Genomic DNA, 18,436 nt, shown 5'->3' on the forward strand with positions numbered 1-18,436 from the left:
CCCTTAGCTGTGGGATTTTCTCTGTCGGGGCTCGGATCCCTACTTATAGGAGTGGAGGAATCTTGGGATTAAGTTTTGCGGAGGGAACTCTGTGAGAAGAGATGCGTGAGACCCACCTGACGGTGGTGAATCCAGCAAGCTAGGGAGGGACATGCGATGAGCAGAAGGGCAAGGGACTAGAGTTCTTGATGCATGAAGACCGGTTACCAAGGAGGAAGACAGTAAGAAAGCTAGCATGCTAGGAAGCTGTGAGCCAGAAGTGGCTTTCGGGGGCCCCCAGTTCTGGGTGACAGCAAGGTTCGGGAGTGATCGTAGGGGCAGTGGCCGAAGTGCAGTGGAGGTGACCTCTGTTGGAGGTGAGGCAGGAGGGCCTGTGAGGATTTCACAGAGATTGTGAGATCACTCCGGGTGGCGACCAGATGTGGCCTAGAGACGAAGAACTAATCAAATACCAACATCTTCAGTAAAGGTGGAAGATTAAGTGGCACACTGGTACATCTCAAGGCGGATCATGGATAGAGGGTGCTTTAAGACATGGGTTTCCAAGGAGCGGAGATTTTGATTCAAGGCCACCCTTGTAATTGAGCAGCGGCCTAGTGGCAGCTCTGAGGAAGGCAGAGGGGATGCCGCACCCTCCTGTTCCTGGGACGAGCGTGATGAGAGGACAGGCAGCGTCTATGGGAATGGACTGTGGGGAGGGCCTGTCAGGAGGTACCAGAAAGGCTCCTTGTACTGTTACTGGGTTAAGGATGTGGGCGAATTTCTTACTACAGAGTAAGACTTGAGAGGCACAGGAAGGACCGGTAGGATGGAGTAGAACTGCTATGGGTTGTATTTGGGAAGAAACATAAGACAGAAAAAGAAAACTATTTAGATGTTGACCAAATGTGAGAGAAGTTTCATCTCTGCCCCAATTCAAATACTGAACACATTAAAATAGGAAGATTGCGAGGGATTTTCGTTTCCTTTTTTTTAATTGTGTTTTTGTAGGTGTTCACATTGTTTTAATAATACAAAGATACTGAGTAAATAATGTCATTGTGCTGGTTCGGACCTTCTAGTCTGCTAATGTTAAGATTTTCAGAAAAGTACTCGTATTATCAAACATGATAGGTATGCTTTGTGTCACCTGCCTATCTGATAAACAGGTTTTTTTTTTTTTTCGAGTCATTGATTAAAAAAATCAACTAGACTGGAGAACCTCTCTTTGTTTGTAATAAGCAGTTAACTAACACCCAGAATGTTATTCCACCAGCCTAGACTAACTCACCATTGTCTCCCAGCCCAGTAGTTCTAAGTGCTGCTCTTCCCTTCCAGTGGGCGCTGGACAGGCTTCAGCTGATCACCTGGGGTCGTTCTGCAGGGGGGGTTCTAATTTCGTTGGTCTGGGGTGGAGCCTGGAAAGCCATGTTTTTAAAAAGTTTCTCAGGTGATTCATTATGAGCCACATCTGCTTTCATCTCTACAATAGCAATAACTCAGATGCCTCACCAACCTGAATATGCTGCGTCTATGCCAGATCCCTGACTCCACATTCTTTTATTAAAGTAAACATGAAATGCTTATAAAACATTTGAAAAATACTCAATTATTAGTAATCAGTTTAAATTAGAAAATAATGTCGTGCCATAGTCTTCAAATTTGCAAAGCATTTTTAAAAATCATAATATTCATTATTATTGTGAATTCTGGTACGATGGGACCTCACATACCCTGCTGAGGTGATTAGAAATTAGTACAGCCTTTTTGGAAAATAATTTGACAGTAAATATAATAGTTTTAAGTATGGTCACACCGTTTGATCTGGTAATTACATTTCTGAGACTCTATTGTATTGACTATTGATTATTAATTAATCAGATATGTGGATCAGTACTTATATAAAAGATATTCATCACAGTGTTATTTATGGTGGTAAAAAATGGAAGCAAACTAAATGATTATAGAAAATGTTTAAATATATTATGGTACTTTCATATGATGGAATATCATAGAGCCATTAAAAATTATGTTTATAAAGACATATTTAATACCATGGAAAAATCTTAGAAATAATAAGGGCATCTATAAAATTGTACATGCAGTTTGTGGCACACACACACAGACACACACAGTACTTTTTTAAAAATTTTTATTTTATATTGGAGTATAGTTGATCAACAGTGTTGTGTTTCAGGTGTACAGCAAAGTGATTCAGTTATACATATACATGTATCTATTCTTTTTCAAATTCTTTTCCTATATAGGTTATTACAGAATATTGAGCAGAGTTCCCTGTGCTATACAGTAGTTCCTTGTTGGTTATCCTTTTTAAATAGAGCAGTGTGTACATGTCAGTCCAAAACTCCCAATGCTGAGCAGAAATTTTTTTTAATTTAATGGTTATTCTCTGTGTGGTAGGAATACATGCAATATATTCTTTAGCATTTTATGTTCTAAATTTTCTACTACGAGCATGCATTACTTTTATTAAGAAAAAATAATAATAAAACTTTAAAAACAAAGTTCTTATCTCTTTAGCAGAAAGAAGGAGGACAATTCATGTGGGGTGAATCATTAGAGAAGTCATTCTTGATCGTAATAGTCGCCAGTTTGTTTCCTAAATATTTGTAAACCATCCATTTACCTGTTCCACAACTCTGCAGGTTATCAGTATCAGGCCTAATAGCTTGTGGGGCTTGTTGTTGTCGTTTTCTGGTTTTTTGTTTTTAATAAAAACTGCTTTATTGAGATACACTTCATGTAACGTAAAATTCACCCTTTGAAAGTGTCCGGTTCAGTGGCTTTTAGTTTATCCACCAGTTGTGCAGCCATCACCACTATCTAGTTTCAGAACATTTTCGTCAACCCGAAAAGAAACCCTGTGCTCGTTAGCAGTCACTCCCCCTCTGCCTTTCCCCTTAGCCCCTGGCAACCACTAATCTGCTTTCTGTTTCTGTGGATTTGCTTATTCTGGATGTTTCCTATAAATGCACTTGTACCATATGTGGCCGTTTGCAGTATCCTGTTAGCAAGCCTTCAGCCCCTCCTCCCTATGCTTCCAAACCTGTGATGGGTACCGCTGCCCTAACTGTGGTCTGACCACCTCTGGCTGAGACCTTTCCACTGTGCCTGTGGTTCAGTAAGTCAACAGGGACTGCTACTTATGCTAGCATTTAGCGTTTTCTATATTCTGACGCTCCAGAGTAGATGCTTACTAAATACGTGGTGAATGCGTGAATTCGGTGAATAAACTGTACTCTGCCTTACCTCTCCCTCTCCTTTTTGGTCAGAGCAGATTATTAATACCGTGAGTTAGTCAGACTTCAGGTCACCTGTGGGACAAGAAACTTTCTCCCCGCAGCTGATGGCAGTGGTTGGCGAAGCTCAGCAGGCCTCAGCGTCCGGGCTTGTTAGACCCCGCCCGCCGCCAGGGTGCGTCCTTCAGGCCGGCTGGGTGGAGCCGAAGGGTGCGTTTCCCACAGCTCCCGGGTGGCACTGGGGGAGGTAGGGTGCGGCCAGCACCATAACCAGGGCCTGACAGCATCCTGGGGGGAGAAGAGATTGGGTGAGGATGGAAAGACCCAGAGCCCCCCAGCTGTCGAGTCACATGGCCGTGTGGTCACCCAGCATCTCTGGCCTGACCGTGCTCTCTATTAAGCGCACCGCTTTGGCACCCTAGGGTCCTGGGACACCCTCACCACCACCCCAGCTTCCCTGTGAAATGTAGTACCCCTTCTTCAAAACCCAACTCGGCCCATTCGTCAGACCTTCGCCGAGGCTCCCCACGACAAGAAGTGATTTCTCTTCGCGAGCACTTTGTGTTTTTCGTGTGTGCCGGATCCCGCGTTAGTTTACTACATACTTGTTTCTTCTTCCTAAATCTTTGATTTCTTGAGATTAAGTTCTGTTTCTTACTCCGTGATTGTATTACAGTGTCCAGAGAGCCCAGTAATTTGCTCTCGGCAGCTAACTCAATTATCAGCGCAGTTGAACATCAGAAGGAAAGAAATGCAAATAGATTTTTAAATTAACGTCCTATAATTTATGTTATATTTTTAATACCAAGAAGAGATCTTTATTAATTAGAAACTTAACCTTATATAAAATTTAATTGTCCGGGGCCCAAATATGTTTTTGCCCTAAGTAATAGTCATTACTCTGGATTTCACAACGTTGCCTTAAAACACCAAACTAAAGAAGTCATGTGCCTGTGTTATGAACATACATATATAATGTGTTGTGATTTCTCTGAGAGCTTAGTTTTTTCTACATCATTTATTCTAACTGGAGCCAGGGTTTGAGTTTCAGCTTAATGAGTTCTCTTTTTTTCCCCCGATACCAAGCAAAAGGAATATAATAGTTACCTGTATCTGAGGTGTCAAGCAATTACCTTAATTTCTTTCAAGTTTTCATTTCATGCTTATTAACTTGCCAGTTATGGTTAAATAAGGTGCAGCAGCCTTATAGATTTTTATCCATAGCTGTAGGTTTTACAGAAACAATGATTCTTCACTCTCTCAGTGCAAACACATTTTTAGGACTAATTGAAAAAAAAAGGTACAGAAGGACACATTCTCCAATAGGAGGAAGTTGTTTTAATCTTTTCAATGCCTGTTTGAGACCACCCTGATCTAGTCCATTAAATTATTATTTTTAACGCCCTTTAAGCTCATTTGGGTTTAAATTTGTATTAACTACCCAAAGGGTGATTAGAAGAAGCTCAATTCTTGAGTCCAGTTATAACTTTAGTTCCCCAAAATGCAGTAACTTTGCATCTGGAGCGGGAAGGAGAAAGCCCTCCATTGACAGCTCTCCAGGACAGCTCTGCTCTTACAAAATCTGGCAAATCGAGAGGGCTCCCTAATTCTCCACGCCCCGATCCTGAGGTCAGAGAATTGGGCTCCGTTGTACAATCGCAATACTAACAATATGATTGCACTTCTACTGAGAGCTGTTTGTGTTCCAAGTTTGAAACTTAAGCTGAAGTACAAATCTCTCCTAAACTCAAGTATGGTTAGTTTCGATAATTACTAAAATCCAGTGTTCAAGAGTGAAGAAAATGGTTAAAGTAAGTGTTTCGGCTTATAAGTTCAGGTGCCAAGGTAATTTTTAAATTCTTTTCAAATAATGAATTCTTGTAAATAACTTTCTAAATTCTAGTAATTCTCAGTAAATCATTCTGTAGGTGTTATTTGCAAATAAAAATGCCTAATTTGGCTTATTTTTATAAGAACAAATTGGATTGGGGGAAGGGGGACCTGTTGATCCAGAGCTGCCTTTTTTCTATTTTTGATGGCAACCATTGCCTCATAGCAAATACTGTTTGGAGTTATTGTAACGATCTGACGAAAAGAAAGTTTGCCAGAATTTGTATGGTGAAAAAATGAATCGGAGGTCCTCCCACCAAACCAGGGTTTTCCTCCTTGCTCACTTTCCACTTCTGTGGAAGAGAATAGGGAAAGAGCATAAAAAAGTATTCCAGGAAAAGACTTCTTATATGCGAGACATAATTTAAACTGCCCCAAGGAGCTGTATAACTGTGATCCTTTTTTCTTCTCTAACCACAGACATTTCATTTGGGTCCTAAACATTGTCCCTGGGACATGCTTTAAAGTTTTGCCCCTGCTTTGTGTGTTCTGTTTGACTGGAGACAAAGAATGCTTGGAAAACGCTAGGAAAGCTTGGAGTGAAATGAGTGTGAATGAGAAAAGGAAAGAGAGTGTCTTCCGTGGCATCTCTGGCGCCCAGAACCTGGCGTGGGGGACAGCAGTGTGGGCCTGCCTGGCCCATCAGGAGAATGCCCTGGACCCTCACTGGGAAGGAGGCAACTGAGGATGCAGAAGAAAGAAGCGTTATCTTAATCGCATGTCCTATGGGCCAGGGAACAAGTAGAAGGGAACCTCTGGTTCTTCCTAGTGGAATCCATGAGGCCTGCATAGAGAAGATGGCTTTTCAGCTGAACTTGAAAGAGAAGATTTTCCTGAGGAAGCGCGATTTGAGTAACCTTTGCTGGAACGTTCTTGTGATTTGGACATTGTTCTTGCTTTAGAAGAATCGCATCTGTGGGAGAGAAAACATGAGAAAGTTACAAAAGTTAAGACTAGGATACAGTAATGAGTCCAGAATGACCAAGAGCCTCCATCTTTCTTATTTAGAAGAACTTGGGGTAGATTTGGAGAAAATATAATTTGGTTGTAATAGTTTCAGTAGTTATAGAATACTGTTACAGAATATCCTTTGATTGGTAAAAGGAAATAATTTATACTTTAAATTTCATTGCAAATACTTACCTGTAAAAGGGGGTCCAATTTCTTATTTCATTCACTTTAGGCATTTTTTGTGCCACTTACCATAGAGTAGCTTTACCTCATTTTATGCAATATGCTTCCTGAAAATAAGCATGTTAACAATTTGTATGTTTTAATTTGCATCCTGGAGAGCCTGGTTATTTAAAAGAATCTCTGGTTTGCTTGTTGTTTTTGTTTTCTTCCAGTGGCACGGCTGGGTCTCCTTCCCTCCCTCCCTGCCTGCCTCTCCTCCTTTCTGCCTTTTGGTAAACTCATTAAAATCTGATGTGTTAATGAAAGGAAACTTGGAAAATGCAAACATTAAATTATACCCACAGTGCTTGTTGAAACAATTTAACTGCTAATACATTGGTGAATTCTAATTTTTTCTATAAATTAATTTTTCTCTTTAACTGTAATTCACCATCAGCTTAGATTGTTTCGTAAGCATTTACATGGTATTAAATTCAACCTATAATATCTTACATTTATTAAATAAGCCCTTACTAGATGCCAATCATTGTTCTGTGTGCTTTACATTCCATGCTCTCAACAAACTTATAAAAGTATGTATTAGTATTTCTACAGTTTTAGAAATGAGGAAACTTAGGTCCAATAGGGTTAATTAGCATAATTAGCACAACTAATATGTGGTATTCCGGGCATTCCAAACCTGAGTTGACATCAGAGGATGTGCTCTTAGCCATTGCATTGTATGACTTCTCCTGAATTTTGTTTTAATGGTTGCATAATAAAGAAATTTTATTATGGATCTTAGAGTTCTGTTAGAAAGGTGTCACTCTATCAAGAGAGAACTTTCCTGACCACCCAGGTAAAATGGCACTCCTCACCCCCATCTACTGACACGTTGTACTATCCTAGCCCTACATATATATTTTTTTATATAGCTCTGATCACTACCTGATGTGGTAAATTTTATTTGTTTCACTGTTTCTCTTATGGACAAAAGACTCGGTCTGTTTCGTTCATTGCCGTATCTCCCAATTCCTAGAACCATGCATGGCATGTAATACATATTCAGTTAAACTTATTGAAGGATTTCATGATCTATGCTTTCAGGTTAGCTTTGCATAAATTCTCATTTTCATAATCAACTTTCATTGGGGCCGAAAGGCTGGAACTGACCACATGATCTGCATTTCCCTCTGTAAATCACAAGAATGCTAGGCTCCAAGTGCCCCAGGCTGGTGGGCAATGCAGAACACCCCACACTTCTGCACAGCAGGGACGTTGCATGCCTACCAAGAGCCGGCTTCTTGTCCAAACTGGTTTATGCTAGTTGTGCTTGTTATTGTAATCACATAATTTTATTAAATATTATGTAACTGATTGTGAGTGTGAAAAGGTACATACGTTTCTATAAAAACTAAGATGAATGGTTTGAAAAACTCAGTCAGATGGACCAAAATTGCTTCCAAATAGGTATACGCAACACATCTATAAAAGACTGGGAAAAAATAATGAAAATCTATACCTCATAAGCACTTATAAGAACTCTAAGTGTCTGTGAGTTCTAGCTCTATTTTATTTTATTATTTTTATTTATTTATTTATTTTTTATTTTTGGCTGTGTTGGGTCTTCGTTGCTGCGCGCAGGCTTTCTCTAGTTGCAGCAGATGGGGGCTACCCTGCGTTGCGGTGGCTTCTCTTCGTTGTGGAGCATGGGCTCTAGGCACACGGGCTTCAGTAGTTGTGGCTCGCGGGCTTAGTTGGTTCGCAGCATGTGGGATCTTCCCGGACCAGGGCTCGAACCTGTGTCCCCTGCATTGGCAGGCGGATTCTTAACCACTGCGCCACCAGGGAAGCCCCTAGCTCTATTTTAAATAAACAAAACTTGGAAATAGTAGACAGTGCCTTAATGATAGGTTTGATTTATGTGAGAAAGACAATATGAAACCCCAATGGAGACTGATACTCAAATATATGATGTTTAAAGTTAAAACGAAATGATTTAACTAGTAGGTATCATTTTCTGTAATTGCTCTTGATGACTGCCTTTTAAAATTAACCAGTTACTACTTCTGATTCTGTAGGAAAAAGAAGGCTTTTACTATTTTGAATGAAACTCAGCATTCTTGGTGTGCCAGAGAAAATTCCTAGCTGGTTTTATTACTTCAGTAACTTCATAATAAATTCAGTAATAACGGTAATGTTTCATTTTTCTTCAGGGAATAATCGCTTATGAGCTGAGGCAGGATTTCCTTTCTGCAATAGAACACGAGCTTCAGCAGGACAGGGGCTTTGTCTGTTTTGTTCCTGGCTCTATCCATGTCTACAACAGTGCCTGGTGCATTAAGTATTTATTGAATGGATAGATGAATGATGCTAGACATTTTTTATAGTATTTTGAATTTTACAATGAAACTACTATATTTTGGCAAAAAGTACTGTTAAATTACATATTCAGTGTTTATCAAATTAAGTTAAAATATGCTGCTTTCTATAATTTACATAAGTTTACGTTTCTCACTTCAGTGAAAGTAATTAAAGAATAGGAGCCTCAGTGCTCACATTGCAGTGGTTAAGAATTGAGGAGGTGTTTGGATTCACTTATGAGCTCTAAAACTTCCTAACGATGTGGCCTCAGTCAGGTTACTGTAGCTCTTCTGTACCTCAGCTTCCCCATCTGTAAATTGGTGATAATCATAGATTGTTATGGGAACTAAAGGTCTACCTATGTGTAAAGTACCTAGAGAATACCTGCCAAGATGGTAAGCACTCAGTAAATAGCTGTTACGATTACACTCGAGCGTGACTCCTGACCTGTCAGTTATTATCTGAGCAATTTGAGCAAATTACTTATGGAAACAGGTCAGAGAGGTTAGATAATCTGTAAAGGGTGAGGGTGTGCGTGCATGTGTGTGTGTGTGTGTGTGTGTGTGAGAGAGAGATGGTGTGTATGTGTACACGCACGTATATAAAAAACATTAAAATGTAGGTTTTTAAACAAGAAAAGTGCTTGACGCTTAATAAGTAATAAATGTTAGCAAAAAGCAGCAAACAACATATTATACTGTGGGAGAAGATTCTCATTTATTTACTTAAAAACTTTTTACAACTGGAATAATCAAAAATACTTTTTACGTAGGTCTAGACTGTCTTGCCCTGGACATTTCTGTAAGTTTTTCTCATAAATTAGGAAGGTTTTTTTGAAATCTCAAAGAAGTTTAAAATAGGTTTCAGAATTAAGAAAGAGAATTGAGTTTTAATCTGGAGAAGTTTATGAAACTCTAAAACAAGCACTACATTGTGGTTCTTAGTTGGATGACTTCTTTCCAGAATGCCAAGCCTTTGGTGAAAAATGGTTTTCCAGATATTTAATAGGGACTAAGTACACCCTGCTTGAAGGGGCGAGAAGTGCTTACATTATGCAAGGAATGCAGTTCTTCCCCTGGTGTTTCCTCATCTGAGGCCTTGTTAAAACCTAGTCTTGCTATTCCTGGCTGGATTAGCACCGGCTGACGTCGTTGGGTGTAGAAGCAGCCCAGTGACTGGCTATATTAAGGAACTTAGCCTGTGAGAATTCAGAAAGTGGAAACCATCTTATGCCACTGATGTCAGACTAGACGTTTCCTCCCCGCCCCCCCCCCCGTTGGTAATGATAGTTTAGAACAGCTCTCTGCTACTGACATATCCTGCACCGAATTTTGCTAAGATAAGACTTTCAGAGAGGATTTTTCCTTCTTTACGAGAGATGGAGATTATGGAAATGTTACAGCAAAATATTTGTGTAACCAGCGAAAATGAATTTAGCCATTTATTTGATTATTGCAGCATGTGTTAAAGAGTGGCTGCCGCCCATTTGCAGCCTAATGTGTTTATTACAGTCTTCCCAATGGCATCTTGAAGTGTCTTTTAGCTAAAAAATTCATGAGGATTATTGGCTTTCAGTCAGAAAATGGAATATGTCTTCTAGTTACTGTCTAATATACCACTTTAAGGCTATTACACAAAAGTAAATCTGAGAGTGGGGCATATTGAAAAGGAAGGAATTTTTAGCTTAAACATTTGTCTCTACGCAGTTATTATGTTCCCGTGGAGTGAGAAACAGCATAAGAGAAGGTAGGTGTTGAAGCCATTTTACTTGGAGAAGAAGAGATGCAGTTGTAGTCTGTGGTATTTTCTGAAATCCTGTATCCAACTGGAAACTGTTAGTGTTTTATTTTGGAAAAATCATCTCCTAATAATAGTATGTGTTTGACTTATTGAAGTTAATTTAAAAAACCACGTGTACAGTAAGTTGCTCAAAAGTAGTGAAGTTTAACTGAGAATTTGTTTCCGATAAGATGCCCTTTATTCTGCATTTGTATGAAGGGAATCTCCTAAAACTTTGCAACTTAACTTTTGTCACTGTATGAATTAATGTGCAGTTTTATGAAAATACACACTGTAATGTGTGGGGTAAACTAAAATTTTATCGTATGAAAAGCAAGGAACAAAATAATATCATGTAAAGATGAAGTTAAAAGTGTTTCTATGATCCAGTAAAAAGTAACACTTCGGGGAAAATAATATATCGTTTTACTAACAAAAATTTACTTTTGAAATATTGAATAGCCTCTTCTATCACTGTATTAATGCATTACTTGTCTTGCCAGTGGGAAGAAAGAGGTTTTTTTTCTGTGTGCTCTCATCCCTGCATTCAGTAAATCTTCGAAGTTCTGCTTACGTTGTGTTTGTATGTGTGATGCTCTTTGTTTGCTTGTTTGGATGAATCCACGATACGTCTTTGCATACAATCTGTATACTTACTGCATGGAAGATTTTTTTAACTCTTGCCAAGAGTTGGGGTCTTGCCAAAATATTGTTTGCTTTGGGTAGTTTTGTTTAGTTGACACTGTTTAGAAAGTGGTTTTTCCCCTCCCTTGTCTTCACTGCTGTATCATCTAACTGACGTCCAAGGATTGGCCCACTCCCTATTTTCTACCTTTCTCGGGCATCTACATCCTAAAAGCACGTTGTGTATATTTTAAAAGTAGATACTGTGTTTTTTTAGGCTTATTAGAGTCTGACCCAGAAATTTTGCTTCTGTAACATAAAGGAACCCTCCTGGAACACAGTATATTCTGAGGGAGAAATTGTTTACAGTTTAGAATGAACAGATGTTTTTACTTGTGATAAAGAAATAATGCATGCATCTAACTTTTGAGGTGGACTTCTGAGCGATGGAGGACCCTAAAAGATTATCCTTTCATAATCAATTTAATAGAATAGAAATGGAAAAGTGCTTAAGTGAAGACGTATGTACACTTTTAATATCACTTGAGTATTTCTTAGTCTTGCAAAGTTTGTGAAGAATCAGACCACAGAGTACACAACAGTGTCATCTGTCTCTTGTAACGAGAGTTCTGGAAGAGCCTGGAAGGCCTTAGAAAGTATAGAAGCATTTCTGGTCTCATATCAAGAGCTGGATGATTTATCAGGCAGTTCCTCCTCACGTAGGTGTTGATAAGAAAAGTTGTTCCAACAGCTTTGTATGTCATTTCATTATAAATTTCATCTCAAAGTGAGGTGAGGAATTTCAGAGCAGGCCTAACTTTTTAAAAATATTTCTTGAAACTGGCAATAGAGATCTGATGTTTGATCACTTATTATGTTTGGAGTTCAGCAACAGCATTATCCTTATTTCTTCTTTAACTGAATTTGTTCAGCATATAAAAAATCTGACAGCCTTACAGGCCTTGTTTGGAAGATGGCCAATACTGATAAAAGATTAAAATGTACATTATCATTTACATAAATTCTGGATGATTAACTAATTTTAATGGCATGAGGCTGTATTGTGAGCAACAGCTTTGTTACCTTATAGGCTACATTGGTGAATTTCATGCAAGAAGAGTGCATTTTTTAGCTGTATTGAGGGTTAACATTTTGTTTTGCTTTCTGTCATTATGCTAAGGATTTAACTGGCATTATTCACACACGTACCCGCCCAGAATATTGCTAATTTAAGAAAATCAAACATCAGTTCTTGTGGCTGTAAATCTTTCCCCTGTCTAGTTCGTACAAGTTGGTATCAGAGGATGTGAGGGAGGATGTGCTGTCACAGTGAAAGCAGAGCTATTGTTTGGTTCTAGATAACAAGAATGGACAAATTGGAACTTCTTTTCCAGTCTTGTCCTTTCACACACACTCCCCGCTCCACCCAGCATCTGGTAGAAACTGGCTTGTTCTCTATGACTGTCATTTCCCATCAGTTATGACCCAGGAGTTTACTTGTGTCATTTTCAGTTTTTGTGATTTACATTGAACTCTTCAGAATTCAGAGTGAAATGCTCCAGAACGTTAATTGCATGTGAATGTTGAAAACATGCAGACCTTTTAAGAAACTATTAGTTTAGACCTGCTCACAAAATAAAATGTCTAAACCTTCAATGCTGCCCTTCTGTATTCTCCACCTCCTTCCTTTTCACTGGAAATTAATATGTAACTTTGATCTACAAAAATCCATTAAAACTCATCTATCTATACAGTTTATTTTTTAAATTAATTTTTATTGGAGTATAGTTGATTTACAATGTTGTGTTAGTTTCAGGTATACAGCAGAGTGAATCAGTTATACATGTACCTATATTCACTCTTTTTTAGATTCTTTTCCCATATAGGTCATTACAGAGGATTGAGTAGAGTTCCTTGTTCTATACAGCAGGTCCTTATTAGTTATCTGTTTTATATATAGTAGTGTGTATATGTCCATCCCAATCTCCTAGTCTATCCCTCCCCCCAGTTTAGTTTATTTTCGATGATTTTTCTATGTGTACATGCACCCTGGAAGCCATAGATCTATCTATCTGTCACTGGTTTTTATGTGTTACTTGGGTGGGAAAAAAATTGACTCCCCTAGCACGCGCGCACACACACACACGCACACGCGCACACACACGCTCGGGCGTGAAATACTAACACTTGCTGCCAGCCAAGCCTCCACAGGGCGTTAAGAACATCAGTTAGAGCAGTCTAGGTTAGAGCCCCTCAGTTCTTCTCTTTGAGAACCTCACTGATGAGGTTCCTGTCATTTGTTTGGTTCATCCACTGAGGAGCAGGGCTTAAATCCACGCGTCTGCTGTAACATCACATCTACTTCTGGCCCCGTGGCAGGCAGGAGGGAGGCGCCAGGAGCCGTCCACTGCCTGTCACCACCTTCCCCAGCTTCCTCCTCTCCCTGCTCCAGCACTAAATTCACTTTTTCCTTTTTTTCTCCGTCTGAGAGTCTGTCCTTTTTTTCCCTGGGAGATGAGCAGTGATTCAGACAGGGCATCCCCAGCCTGATGGCTGCGGCTGGCAGAGGGCATCCGCCTGTCCCCAACTTGGCCAGTGACTGCAGACCACCCCCACCCCCAGTCCTTTTTCTTCCCTTTGGTGGTTTAAAGTTTGGTTGGCAATGTGTCCTGGGCATCCATAGCCTAGGAAAGTTGCTCAGAATAGAGGACATATGGGGCAGACACAGAAGAACAAGCAAGAATGTTTGAAAAGCTGAAATTTTTAGGTTTTGAGGAAGTGTGTTTAAGGTACCATCACATAAAAATAAAAGGGGAAAGTTGGCGTTTAAATAACTTAGTTCAAGCAGAAAATAATGATTTTTAAAAAATATTTATTTTTGGCCGTGTTGGGTCTTCGTTGTTGCGCGCGGGCTTCTCATTGCGGTGGCCTCTCTTGTTGCGGAGCACAGGCTCTAGGCGCACGGGCTTCAGTAGTTGTGGCACGCGGGCTCTACAGCGCAGGCTCAGTAGTTGTGGCACACGGGCTTAGTTGCTCTGCCTGTGGGATCTTCCTGGACCAGGGCTCAAACCCGAGTTCCCTGCATTGGCAGGGGGATTCTTAACCACTGCGCCACCAGGGAAGCCCAATAATGAGTTTTAAAGCTACAAATGGAGTGGTTTGTGAACCAGACTTGGGTAGATACAAGTAAAACATAAACAGTCTGCTCAAATGGTTTTAGTGTGCTTGGACCAGAACCCGGGCGCTCCTGCCTTCACGCCTCACTTCCATCCAGTCCCTTGTTGAAATGCATCAGCGCTGTCCCTTCATGCAGAGTTACAATTATTAGATATGTGTTTTGGGAAAAATAAAAGTAGGTGATGCTGATGCTAATGTTAAACCCCAAACTGAGTATATACGACTTAAAGGAAAACAGTCACTTATTTTACTTGTCTGTTGAGAAGCTTTCTGAGCTTTCTGATAGTATTCAATACTATACTTTTTAATACTTTTGGTGGGGGGGGCGTGGCCATTTTTATCTACAGACTTATCACATATACCTACTATATAGGGCATTTTGTTAAATTTCAGGGGCTATATTTTGATGATAAAAATTTACTTAAATTTTTTTGATTTATAGAAAGCTGCTTCCAGGGTGAAAATCCCCTAGGTTGTTTGTTGAGAGCTCACTCGTGTTCCTTCTTGGATCTCACCTGTTTTTCCTTGTTGGAGTTTTTCCTACATAAATTTCTCTCTCTCACCTTGTTTTCTTCCAGAGAGAGACATCCCTTCTCACGGTCCTCACACGCTGAGCCTGACGCACAGTGGCGGGCAGGCAGTCTTTGAATGAACAAATGATATTTAGGTGAGGGGGAAGGAGTCGAGCATGGGGGCCAGGCAGTCCGGATCTTGCTTCTCCCATCTGGTCCGTGATTCCATGATTAGAGGAAGAATGGCTGTTTTGATGAGGCGACCCCTTGCCATAACTCAGTGGTTAAGAGTGTGTAAGCCTGTGTGTCAATCCCACTTCTGCCCTTTGCTGATCCACTCAACAGCCTGGTGCTATAGATGGTAATGATTATCCCCATTTTACAGAAGAGGTAATCGAGGCACGAGAGGTAACTTCTTCTTAAGGTCCCACAGCGAACTAACTGGTGGAGCTTGGATATGTGTCCTGGCTTCTTTGCTCTCTTGCTTCTCATAGTCTGTCTTTGCTGATTAAATTATATCTGTAAATTGCTTGGTGCAGAGTAAATGCTAAATGCACAGTAACTAGATACAGTTTATACCTATCAGCCCAAACTTGTGAGTACAGCACAGGACCTTGGGACAAGTTACATTGCTCCCAGCAGCAGGAAGCTCTGGCACTACCTTTCAGAGTTGTCCCCTCCTGATGTGACCTCTTGAATAGAATGTAATTGGCGCCACCTCCCTCAACTGATGCAGTGTCTCTTCATCCTCCTTACACGGGATTCCTCAAAAAAGAGTTTAACTCCTCTTCCCTGCCTGGATCAGAGTTGAGGCCAGAAAAAATGAGTGTAGTGAACCTGAGCGCCCAGATCCCATCCTGGGGAGCGGCCGGGCAGTTGGATGGCTATGTGGCTGTGCCGCCACCATTGGAACTGGGCGGTGCTCTCTTAGCCCACCTTCCTCTTTGTCCTTGCTCTCGATGAACCTGTTACTCTATGGCATCTTCTATAAGTTCTTGACCTTCTACTGATAAGGCACGTCCCTCTGATTTTTCCAGTCTGGAAAGGATGAAAAGCCACTGCAGGAAAAGAAGGAGGGCGAAGGTAGTTTTTGAAGCCTGGGGGACAGAAGACGGGGAAATGGCATAGAATTAGAACTCTAGGAGAGACTTGTAAATGCTGAGTTAAACCTTTGGGGCTGTTGCTTTTCTTTTGCTGAGCAGTTAGTAAGCACCTTAAGTAACACCGTCTTCCACTTCCTCAAAATCTTTTCTAGTCCCTTTGCTCAGTTCTTTTGGGACTTAAACCTCTGTCACTCTTGTTATTTGCATATTTAAATGTTATTTTGATGGCGCTCATCATGACCAATGTGAACACACTGATTCTCTTATTATATGTTCTTTTATTTTCTTAGGGAAAGGAACTCAGAGAGCAGGGGCCAGTAATTGGCCTCTTCCATTAGGGTCAGTAATGTTTCTGATCTTTTGAGTACATCTTAAGACCTTGGGAGATTGCAGCTAGAATCAGCTGAGGGAGGGAGGGAGGGTCAGGGGTGGCAGGATGTGAGAGAAAGCCACTGCTCAGGGAGGGAGCTGCCAGGAGAGAGGGCCCTGAGGAGGGAGCAGTGAGCAGCTGATGCAGGAGGAGACCCCAGGGAGATGCCAGGGAGGCAGGAAGATCCTCTGTTTGAGGGACATTGCTCGCCAGGACAGGGGTGTCAGAGCGCCCTGGTCGGATTTGGAAACATTCAGCTTTGTGGCGAGGCACTGCCTCTTCCCGGGGCTGTTCTTCATGGGTGGGCGATTGCAGCACAGACTTGACATTGGCCAACCCCAAACAGAGTCTGGGAGGAGCCCCTTATGGCACCTGTAGTTCCCACGCAGTGCAAGAGTGCTCCTGAAACTGGAGGCTGGCAGCAGAGACGCAAGACTAGCAGATTGCGTATAGTTCAGGGTGCTGCTGAAATACAACTCCTGTTCAAAGAGTGGGCCCATTGAGGTAGGCTTGTTTGTTTTTTAATTGTTTACCTTTACATTTGCTTAACTTAAGCACAGTTACAAAAAAAAATTATACATGCCTTTTCATTGGGAATTATACAGGCACATAAGTCAAAACAATGTGTTAATTACTGCTGTCAAATTTCTGATTAAAGCCATAGCTTTTTTTATTGTTGGTAAATTGATCATCAGCTGTCTTCACTTGTTTTCTGTTTCAGTTGCTGATATGTGTTCAAGATGAGTGGGATGGGAGAAAATACCTCTGACCCATCCAGGGCAGAGACAAGAAAGCGTAAGGAATGTCCTGACCAACTTGGACCCAGGTTAGATTCTCACTGAGAACACAACCAGTATTGCCCATGAAAGCCACATGCATGAGCCTTTGATATTTTATCACACTGATTTCACACCTGATTCAGATGCTCTTTGGTTTTTCTCCCAAACTGTCAAGCCTTTGGACAGTTATGTATTATTTAGTTATGTATTGTTTACATTTTAGATATGCTAATCGGTTACAGATTTTATTATTCTTTACAAGAAGAGGAAAGCTACATACTTCTGGGTCCCCTGTGTACTTTGACTCTTAAAACCAGTTTATTCTATATAATCTTGAACTTTTCACATTTTTACTGCTGTTTGCTTTTAAAATGTCATAATGACAAGACAACCCATAGTAAAAAAGTTTGCTGTTATATTTATACTGGCTTTTATTCTTTCTTTATTTTATTTTTTTTTTGCGGTACACGGGCCTCTCCTGTTGCGGAGCACAGGCTCCAGACGCGCAGGCTCAGCGGCCATGGCTCACGGGCTCAGCCGCTCCGCGGCATGTGGGATCCTCCTGGACTGGGGCACGAACCCGCGTCCCCTGCATCGGCAGGCGGACTCCCAACCACTGCGCCACCAGGGAAGCCCTTTCTTTCTTTTTATATTTAAGAGCAAGAAATGAAATGTTGAATCCCCTTGCTTTTGAATTGGTGATAAAGACTGTGGGTCTTCAGTGAATAAAACAAATAATTTTAAAACAAGTTGCATATCATATATTATGGGTGAAAGTATGAGTTGTTATAACCTCCATGCAGGGTAATTTAGCAGTATCTGTTAAAATTATAAATGCATATCTTCTTTTGAACTATCAGTTCCATTCCTAGGAATTTTCCTACAATATACTTTGACACCGGCTGGGCCGGTGAGCCATGGCCGCTGGGCCTGCGCGTCCGGAGCCTGTGCTCCGCAACGGGAGAGGCCGTGGCAGTGAGAGGCCTGTGTACGGCAAAAAAAAAAAAAAAAAAAATTAAAAGATCAAAATATGAACTAAGTTTTAGGGGAACTTGGAATGAGGATAACTCCTAGGATCTAGAGAGCAGAGTTAATGGACTGTGTCACCAAGGCACTGCTGCCAAAGGGAATCAGCTCCACCTCTTGTCCATTTGGGGTCATTCTGCCCAGTGGAATTCTGGGAAGAGCTTCTGATTGGCCTGGCGTAGCTCAGGAGCCCACCCCTTGGGAAGGGAGGGCAGAGCACCTGGATTGACAGGCCTTCCGGTGGAGCCCAAGTAGCTCCCAAAGTTCAGCTACCAAAAGAAGAGAACAGACTCTGCACAGGCAAAAAGAGTAGATGCCTGCTGCAGAGGGGGCCCCGTGAAAGCCATTTCTCATCCAACGGGAGGCCATATTATTAGAGGTATGGACAGGGTGCTGGGAGAGTACAGAGGGGGAGAGCTTTGAGAGAAGGAGGAAATTCACATATTAGAAAGCAGAAAAA

At 41.0% G+C, this 18,436-nt stretch overlaps 1 protein-coding gene across 12 annotated transcripts in view; it reads left to right on the forward strand.

The window, feature by feature from the left end:
• NCOA2 (nuclear receptor coactivator 2) overlaps positions 1–18,436 on the forward strand; it is a 272,180-nt gene that overhangs the window by 158,578 nt on the left and 95,166 nt on the right. For all 12 annotated transcript variants that reach the window (XR_003793512.1, XM_029222591.1, XM_029222582.1 and 9 more), the window contains one exon: positions 16,893–16,997. Coding sequence is in view for 11 of the 12 variants with exons in the window: in XM_029222591.1 (XP_029078424.1) it covers positions 16,912–16,997 (86 nt within the window). In the remaining variant the exon portion in view is untranslated. The remainder of the gene's footprint in view (positions 1–16,892; positions 16,998–18,436) is intronic.

The sequence above is a fragment of the Monodon monoceros genome, unplaced genomic scaffold (assembly GCF_005190385.1).
Source record: "Monodon monoceros isolate NGI ecotype Baffin Bay Population unplaced genomic scaffold, NGI_Narwhal_1 Super_Scaffold_14, whole genome shotgun sequence".
NCBI lineage: Eukaryota > Metazoa > Chordata > Mammalia > Artiodactyla > Monodontidae > Monodon > Monodon monoceros.